Source organism: Myzus persicae, unplaced genomic scaffold (genome assembly GCF_001856785.1).
Source record: "Myzus persicae strain clone G006 unplaced genomic scaffold, MPER_G0061.0, whole genome shotgun sequence".
Classification (NCBI taxonomy): domain Eukaryota; kingdom Metazoa; phylum Arthropoda; class Insecta; order Hemiptera; family Aphididae; genus Myzus; species Myzus persicae.
Window position 1 is genome coordinate 201086 of NW_019103952.1, and position 10050 is coordinate 211135.

The following is a 10050-nucleotide window of genomic DNA, read 5'->3' on the forward strand; positions in this document are numbered from 1 at the left end:
GATATAATAATGCAAAATGTAATATAAAAAATATTTTATTTTTATTTATGAAACTAGAATAATATGTAATTATAAAACGACAACTATGCGGTGAATTGGTAAATATTAATATTTTGGTGAAAAGAAATTTATTTTTGATTTTATTGAGTTTTAAATAGATGATTCAAATTTTAAACTGAACTATAGTCAGTAGGCATTTAAGTTTAGGATGTTTAGTTCAGTTCTAAAATCTTAACATGGACACAATGCTAGGAGTGCAGGGCAAGGCCTCAACAAATCTCTTTGCTTTCAATTACTTGAGTACCCCCCCCCCCCCCCCCCCCAAATATTTTATAAGGCCGATGGAATGGGTAATCAATCAATATTTTTGGAAGGTCATATTAGGAATGACAATTTTTGCATTACTTATTCTACTGTTACTTCGTCTTTACGATGACAATTTAATGACGTAAATCCATTAGGTAAGTCTTAACTGGCCAATAGAATTTCTAAGATATGTTTTTATTCGTTTTAATGTAGAAAAACTTCTTTTAGGTTCACACGATGTAACAGGCAATGTTGTAAATATTTGAAGGAGCTTAAAAACATTTGGAAATAGGTCTGTATTGCACTTATCAAGATCATTAAGAACAATTTGTACACTTAGTTTTTCTAAATGTGTAGCCATAACTTTACCTCTGTTTCAATAACTTCTTGATCAATATCATTCGAATAAAACTCACTTAAATAGTTAAATCTTTGATCGCTTGTTGATAATAATTTTTATTAGAAATGAAAAAATAAAAGCCAGTTATAATAGTCTTGTGGTTAATAAATCGGTAATTTAATTGTTGCACTAAATTGTCCAGAAATGGAAGGAGTACACTTACTTTAAAACATTTTGTAGGATCATCTGTATGATAATTTAATTTAATTTATGTTTTTGTCGTTTAACCATCCTATGATCTGTTCGCGTTTAGAAGCGACCTTGGCGGTCGACTTCTGCACATAGGCGTGGCTTCGTTTCGCAGCGCTAGCCTAACGAGTCTATAGGTGGGAGAAGCGTCTGACCGTCACTGACGAAAACTAGTCGCCGCCTGGGTCGCTTCTTAACATCATGAACAGAGTATTGGAATGTTGATTTCAAAATTCAAAATCAATTTTTTTTACTTTTCTGTTAGTATGTATATGTAATATTATAATAAATAATAATGGACCTATATTGTAATATATATTATGTAATAAATAATAATAATGTAATATATGATACGGCTCAAAGGGGGTGTCATAACCCCCAAACACCCCCCTTGTACACCCCACTATTTGCGGGCCATATACATAATAATATTACACAATTTATACATTTAAATGTAGCCATGAGGTATAAAATATTATTACATTCATTTTTACTAATTGCATACGAGCTAGTTTTTTCAGCAGATTTTTCTGTTGTTTAGTACAGGGGCGCCATTTGGGGGGGAGGGAGCACAGGGTATACTTTGGCTACCCTATTTTGTTTGTGTCTTATTGGCCTGGATTACAATTTACAATGCGCCGATGAGGTTCAATCGTTTTTTAATTTAATTTATATAATTGAAATTGATAAAAGAACCAGAATGATAGTATAATTATTCTATGGAAAAAATAAAAAGTGTCAAGTCTGTATTATGGTGGGATATCAAAGATGATTTGAGGAGTGTAGACGCTCGGGATGATGGTATCAAGAAGTGCGACGAATACACTTACCAGTACTACGCTATCTGACTTTATCAGAAGTTGAAACACGAGGTGCCTACGTAAAAAAAAGAAATAACAAGAATTTTTTAATAAACCATAGTTTATTGCAACAAAAGACTTATATACGTAAAATGTATAGTAATGACAATAGATGCTGCGTGGTCGTGAAGCTAGGTAACGCGGTACAAAAAACGGAAGGAAAGTTCGCTAGATAAATATAATATATTAATTTTTATTTGGAATAAAATGCATTGGTTAAATGTAGGTACCTATACTCAATATTTTTAGATTCATACCAAAGGGCCAACAAATTATTAATGAATAATTTGAATTCATTAAAATATACCCTTCATGAGTTTAACCCAATACAAAAGACTTACACACACACAATATCTGTATTTAATATTTTAAAGAAAAAGTGGCCTAACGAAAAAAAAATGTTGGCACCCTTATTAAAAATCTCAAATGACACCACTGGTTTAGTAGGTTGTAGGTACTAGTCACTAAGTATATTACCTGTTGTGTCTTCGCAATGTTTCACTATTGCTTCGCCATCTATACTCAAGTTAAGAAATAGGTACAGTCGACTAGGCCTGTATTTGGGAGAGGGAGAGGATGCAAGTGTCCCTTGTTGCCCGGGGAGGCGATTTTATATTGAAATATTATGGGGTATCAAAAAACAAAAAAAAGGTATTACTTATACTTCAATCACAGATTATAGAATAAACCAGATTTCTACACTCTGTTTACGTTAAGAATAAACCACTCGGCTGACGAAAACTCGTCTAGCTCGCGCATCCCCGCCACAAAACGATCACCGCCCATAACTGTCGACCAATCACAGAACGCAAAGCGATCGCCGGGGGGGTCAGGCAGTGATCGGCGGCTCAGTCGTCGTGCGCGGAAGTGGTAAATTCTAAACGTGAACAGATTATAACTGTGATAATACGTGAAGTTACCATCTGTCATTTAAAAAGAGGTCAATGAGATCTTATCCACCTATTTAGTGTTTTTGTTTGAATTTTATTGATAATAAACATGGATAATTTTTACAAATACAAATTATTTAACATTACCTCATAAACACGAGTGAAAACGAACATTGGCCTCGATTAAAATGGTGGCCGGTAGCTTCAACGGTTCCAGGACATTTGCGGTCAGAACATTTGCGGTCGGCACCTTGTTCGTGCCGTTTGCGGTCAGCTTATTTATATCTAAATTTAAAGTATATATATAATGTACTTTATATACTAAATTGATTCTATATACTAAATATATAGGTAGGTACATGTGATATATATTGAACTTTCCTTCACACTTTTCCAGGCTTAGGACTGACAGTAATTTTACTGGCGTGTTTACAAGATAATTATTGTTATTATTTTTTATTATTATTATTATTATTAATTGTTACAATTAATGTAACTATATAATTGACATAATACAATTTTAATTTAATACTTCCAAAGTTCTGTGGAGGTTCTGATGTTATCACTACAGAGCGCCTCCAACGTACGTCGTTAAGACGGGGTGCAGTACGAAAAAATACAAAAAAGATTGTCGCCTGGTTAAAGGTAATTTATATATTTTTGTACAACGGGCGTTAGGTTTACAACAGAGAGCACTTTAGTAGTTGAGTGCGTATGTAAATAAATAACGGTCGGTCACGATGAGATTTGCCAAAGTTTGCAAAAGGTCGCAATTCAAAATGTATCGGTGGTCGATGGCGGGAGCGAAGGCGTAGAACGTGCGGTCGGTTACGTTGTCGCGAGGGAAGAGAGGAGACCTGCGGCCGCCGCGCCGCGGTAATCGTCGTCAGCCGGGAATCACTGTGACCAACCGTTTTACAATCATGATCAACGGTGGGAGGTAGTTATGTGGCGGTGGTTCGCCACATTACTCCCCCCCCAACGAAAAAGAAATAAAAATAAAATGGTTTAACAATTTTTAACGTCGAAGTACTGCATGGCGTATGAGTGGTCGGTGATCGGATCGTCGCGCAGGACGAATGCTGGTTTGAGCCGGTCCACTGATATCCACGCCGTCCGATGATCCAACTGCAGCTTGTAATCCTTCTCCCGACGCTGTAGGACGGCGTAGGGCCCTTCGTATCGAGGCTGAAGTGGCGTCCGATGCGCGTCAATGCGGATGAATACGTGGCTGACCGCGGCCAGGCGCGTCGGTATGAAGACGCGTCGAGTTGGGTCGTGGTTGGATCCGGGAGCAGATCGGAGCAAAGCCATGGACGCCTTGAGTGACGCGACGAAATCGGGTGTCCCTACCTCAGGTGGTGCTGAGTGGAAAAGCTCGCCAGGTAATCGTAACGAGGTCCCGTACACTAGCTCGGCGGGGGTCGATCCGATGTCTGGTTTGATCGTATTGCGCAGCGCGAGGAGAACGATCGGTAGGTGCTGTGACCAATGCGGCGACTCGTGTGCCGAAAGTGCTGCCTTAAGAGTCCGATGAAACCGCTCGACCAATCCGTTCGCTTGAGGATGGTAAGGCGAGGTGCGGACGTGCTGGATCCCGAAAACCGTGTTGAGAGCTCGCATTAGTTCAGACTCAAATTGCCGTCCCTGATCTGTGGTGATAATATCAGGAACTCCAAAACGGGCGATCCAGTTCGTCACGAGCGTGTTGGCGACGGTGTGAGCATTCATGTTCTCGACGGGCCATGCTTCGGGCCAGCGCGTGAAACGATCGACGCAGGTAAGCAGGTACTTGGCGTTGTTCGACGGGGGAAGTGGCCCGACGAGGTCTAGATGGATGTGTCCGAAACGTCGATTCGGCGACGTGAACGATGCGAGCGGCGTCGCCGTGTGCCTGTGAACCTTGGATTTCTGGCACTGCACGCACGTTCTGACCCACCGTCGTATTTCCCGATCCATGCCTGGCCACACGAAACGTTCCTTGACGATACGCGCGGTGGCTGCGCTGCCGCCGTGTGCCTGCCGATGTAAGGAGGTGAAGACCGCGCGCCGATGTTTTTGTGGTACAAACAACCTCGATCTATTGTACGCGATGTCGAAGTAGACGGGTCCATTCGCGGTATGCCGTGCGTCGAGTTCCAACGAGGATTCCATTCTCCCGGCGAGAAGGTCCTGCAGTTCCGTGTCATTGGCCTGATCAACTGACCACTGGTCGAGATCGGGTAGCCCGTCGTCGAAAGTCGCCAACTCCAGCCGGGACAGTGCGTCAGGCACCGTGTTGCGTTCACCACTGACATGCTCGATCTCGTGAAAGTATTGTGACAGGAACGCAATATGACGTGCTTGGCGGCCAATCAGTTTTTCTGCCTTCTGTGAAAACATGAACAGCAACGGTCGATGATCCGTTCGAAGCGTCGTTGGTCTCCCCTCGATTGAGTGGACGAAATGTCGAGCCGCGAGTAGTTCGCGGTCGTACGTGCTATACCGTGCCTGCGTGGAAGAAAGCTTGCACGAGAAAAAACCGAGCGGCTGCCAACTCCCTTCGACGTGCTGTTCGAGAACCGCCCCGACGGCGATGTTCGAAGCGTCCGTGCTGAGGCGTAACGGCGCGTCGCTCTGCGGGTGAACAAGGCGCGTGGTGTCAGCGAGTGCCTCGCGACAAAGTCTAAACGACTCCCTTGCTGTGTCGTTCCAGCTGAGTGGGCCGTCACGTCCTTTCACTGCCGCAGCGACGTCGTATAGTGCCGCCTGCATTTTGGCTGCACCCGCGACGAAACGATGATAAAAAATCAGTGAGCCAAGAAAACGTTGCAACTCCTTTTTTGATTTTGGCTGTGGCCACTGGCGAATGGCAGCCGCGCTATCTGGATTGGGGCGCAGGCCTTGTGCGTCGACGACGTGGCCGAGGAACTTGAGCGAGAGTCCGCTGCGAAAACGCACTTGGCCGGGTTGACGGCTATACCGCACTCTTCGAAACGTCCCAGAACCGTGCGAACATGTTCGACGTGTTGTTCCACGCTCACCGACGCGATCAGTACGTCGTCGACGTATGCGAAAACGAACTCGAGGCCGGCGAGAATCGAGTTGACTAGCCGCTGAAAGGTCTGCGCCGCGTTGCGTAGGCCAAAACACATCACCGGGAACTCGAAGAGTCCGAAAGGTGTGGTGACGGCGGTCTTGTGCACGTCGGCGGCGGCGATCGGAATTTGATTATACGCGCGCACCAGGTCGAGTTTAGTAAAGATCGATTTCTTTGCGAGATTTGCCGTAAAATCATGGAGGTATGGCAACGGGTACCGGTCCGGGACGGTGACGTTGTTGAGCCGTCGGTAGTCTCCACACGGTCGGTATGAGCCATCTTTCTTGGACACCAAGAGCAAGGGGCTCGCCCAAGCACTGGATGACGGTCGGCAGATCCCCTGCTTCTGCATAAGGTCGAACTCGCGGCGCGCGATGTTGAGTCGATCGGGCGGCAGTCGTCGCGGGCGGGCGAAGAGGGGTGGGCCCGTAGTATCGAGCACGTGCTCGACTCCGTGACGGAAGGTCTGTGGAACGGGTGACTCACGGTCACGCTTGGAAATTCCTGCAGCAGAATATCCCAGTCACGGGAACGTGCGACGGTGAAAAGCGGAGCGCTCGGTGAAAACGACGTAGTCACTTCACAGGTGACTGTTCGCTTGTCAGAAGGATCCACGAGGCATTGACGTCGAACGTCGACGAGGAGGCCGAAATAGCGGAGAAAATCAGCTCCGATGATGGACCGCGAGACGTCGGCCATCTCGAAGGTCCACGGAAAGGTGCGCGAGAACCCGAGGTCGAGGTTGAGCGTCTTCGGGCCGCAGGTTTTTATGCGTGTTCCGTTGGCCGCTGTGAGGTGTACGTCCGATGGTTGATGACAACCGAAACACGGCGGAATCACCGAAATTTCGGCTCCGGTGTCGATAAGAAACAGCTTGCCAGAGCGGAGGTCGTTGACGTGTACCCGCGTTGAGTTATTTACGACGTACAGGGCGGGTGTCCTGTGCGCGCCGTTTAGTTTTCCGCCGGAGTAGAGTCGCTGTTGTTCCGCGGACGGAAATTACACGGCGGACGGCACTTGCGAGCCTTGGCGCCGTACGTTTCGTGGTAGAAGCATCTTTGGGACGGCGGTAGTTGTCCCGCGTCAGTCGGTGATGAGTGTCGTTGCTGCGGCCCTGCGGACGAGCTGATCAGCTGTGTCAACGCCTGCACCTGCTTCGCCAGTGCCGCAACAGTTCCGGCGAGATCCGTGTCGGCCTCTCTGCTGACCACGTCGACATCTAAAGGGTTGGACGCGTCCATGATGCGATCCGCCCGCGCGGCTATTGAATCGAGCGAGGCGTCGAGACTGTTAAGGACGACTCTGACGTTTGACGGCAGTCTCTGCATCCAGAATTCCTTCAGCGCCTCTTCGCCTATGCCGGGTGGCAGGTTGCTGCGCATGTCACGGAGCAGTTGTGAAGGTCGTCGGTCGCCTAAACCTCCCGGTCGGACAAGTTCCCGGTACTTGGCAGCGTTTGACGTTGCGAAAGCTTCGATGAGGCGTGTGCGTATTGCCTCATACGACGCCGAAGTTCCGAGCAGGTCACCGACGGTTCGAATTGTTGCCTGGTCTAGTGCTCCAACGACATAATGCACTTTCGACGCGTTAGATGTGATGCGTTGTGCCGCGAACATAGCTTCAGCATGATTGAACCAGAACGTAGGTGATTGGTTCCAAAAGGTCGGAAGTCGGAAGTTGGCGACCGCGTCTATCGCGGGCGATGCGGTCGCGTTATTTTCGTTCGACTGTATTTCGTTGTTCATGATGAACGCGCGGCGGAGGAACAGGACTAGAGCCTCGGGTGAGTAACAACGGCGCTGTGGTGTGTGAGATCACTTTTCTGGCGCGCCTTCGAGTCAGCTACAACGGGTAGCTATACGTGCGTGATACGACTTGCGAGGTCACCAATGTGGAGGTTCTGATGTTATCACTACAGAGCGCCTCCAACGTACGTCGTTAAGACGGGGTGCAGTACGAAAAAATACAAAAAAGATTGTCGCCTGGTTAAAGGTAATTTATATATTTTTGTACAACGGGCGTTAGGTTTACAACAGAGAGCACTTTAGTAGTTGAGTGCGTATGTAAATAAATAACGGTCGGTCACGATGAGATTTGCCAAAGTTTGCAAAAGGTCGCAATTCAAAATGTATCGGTGGTCGATGGCGGGAGCGAAGGCGTAGAACGTGCGGTCGGTTACGTTGTCGCGAGGGAAGAGAGGAGACCTGCGGCCGCCGCGCCGCGGTAATCGTCGTCAGCCGGGAATCACTGTGACCAACCGTTTTACAATCATGATCAACGGTGGGAGGTAGTTATGTGGCGGTGGTTNGTAACTATATAATTGACAAAATACAATTTTAATTTAATACTTCCAAAGTTCTAACACTTTATCTATAAAAATACCCATAAACAACCAAATAGCAAAAAATCGGTAAATCCAATAATAATACGATTTTAAACATATTTTTATAATAAATATATTATTATATACTGTATAAAATCAATTTAATATATAATTATTTAGTACATAATATAATATATAAATATGTATATACCTTAGATTAGATAATCAGGTAGATAGAAATAATCTGACCGCAAACGGCACGAAAAAGGTGCCGACCACATCGGTGCCGACACCGCTTCAACCAATTACACAAGTTCTGTATCGTTGTTAGCAATCCAGTATCTTCTATATATATTTGTGACTTCAATATATTTATTGGAAAAACTATTTTTATAATAATTATTTAATATTAAATATTATATTCATAAATAGAATGGACTTTTTGAATATACGATAACGATGTGAAGGATGTGTGAAGTACCCTGTCCCCATCTCGCATAAACAAACTAGGTGGTTATAGATATTTGATGTTTTTTAACCAAATTAAAACGGAAAGTCAGAAACCATTAATAATGCGTCACTAAACATTTTAAACTTATATTATTTTAATATCGCTTTAATACTCAACATGTAACTGTTAAACATTTCGGTATAGTCGGATCACGTGCATCTTTAAACCATGACAAATGAATAAATGACAATTGATCTGTTGGTGAGCTGGTGACAGATATACGTGTATTTATTTTTCTATAAAACGATACACGATCAAATTTTTGTTTTACAAAATACGTTTATAATTACGATTACGGAAGTTATGAGTCGTAAAAGACTTAGTTTAGCTGGATACCGGTTAAAAGCCAAAACATAGGCTAAAAAAATTGCTGTTGTTGTTGCTAAAACTAAAATTGTTAAACATTTTTTTCTGTTTCAATTTCTAATTCTGAAGTTAGTGTCATTACTAATTCGAATAAATAACTGGGTCTCTACTCTTTTATTGTTGTTTAATATTATTAAATATACTTGTAATAAATACTTTTAATTCATGTAAATGAGCGAAATATAAAATTAATCATATACATATAAAAATGTGTATGTGTCACAGACTTTACATCTTAGAATAATACATTTTAAGTTTTATAAGATTATATGATTTACTATAAAAAATACTAAATGATTTTAGGTATCTTAGGTCAACTATGAGCTGAGAAAGGTTCTGCATTAGCAGTAATAGCAATAACAATAGAAAATTAACTAACTAAAGGAATAGATTTTCAAAAAACAATCCATTTATTTTCAAATCTACAATCAAGGAGAACATTTTAGTTATATTATGTGTCTGTCTAAATACCTATGCATTATTTTTAATAAAAGCCGAAGTGTCTTCATTGGTGGTAGGTTCTTCCCTCTAGTCACCCAAGCCACTGCATTTAATTAAAAAAAAACACACCTTATGCTTATTGTACTTTTTTTGGTATAGATTGTATAAAAAATAAAAAATAAATCCTCTAGTTCAATGCACACTCAGCCACCGTCGGTATACACAAATTTCGCATTTGAAAATGTACATCACTTAATACATTTTTCAGCCTTTTTTATTTCTTTTAGGGCTCTATTAATTTAAAAAACATATTTTTTGTGTTAACTGTAAAAGCTTGATGCACTTTTGTTTTTTGGAGAGTAATAACTTTCAACTGGTTTCTTATGTCTTACATTTAATAGTTTTTGCCTCATAGAATAATAAAGTTTCTTACATAAACATCACTAATAGAAACAAACAAATTTATTAAAATCATAAAATGTACAGCTTCATACTCAAATTAAATCATATAATTGACTAAACTATTGAAATATACCTTATTTCATTAGATACAAATTTAGTGCAAAGTGCATGTCGAAGACGTTCAAGAGAATTGAAATTGAACTGGACTAAATGTGGATCTAACTTTTTGAAAATCTTCTTTGTTAGAAAAACAAAGGCACACCTTCAAATTTTCAAAAGTACT

At 42.7% G+C, this 10050-nt stretch overlaps 1 protein-coding gene and 1 long non-coding RNA gene across 2 annotated transcripts; one reads left to right on the forward strand and one right to left on the reverse strand.

Annotated features, from left to right (window-relative positions):
- The first annotated feature begins 337 nt into the window (after positions 1 to 337).
- Positions 338 to 735, forward strand: LOC111036803. Its single transcript, XR_002604805.1, has 2 exons — positions 338 to 461; positions 535 to 735. It is a non-coding gene; the product is annotated as an uncharacterized LOC111036803 (long non-coding RNA).
- A 5942-nt stretch (positions 736 to 6677) lies between these two features.
- LOC111036798 lies at positions 6678 to 7469 on the reverse strand. Its single transcript, XM_022318990.1, has one exon. It carries the CDS (start codon positions 7467 to 7469, stop codon positions 6678 to 6680), a length of 792 nt encoding a protein of 263 aa, XP_022174682.1.
- Positions 7470 to 10050: the final 2581 nt, after the last annotated feature.

What these genes read in the sequence shown, in the direction of transcription:
- LOC111036798 (XM_022318990.1), bottom strand. Translation starts at nt 7,469, where the DNA reads ATGAACAACGAAATACAGTCGAACGAAAATAACGCGACCGCATCGCCC.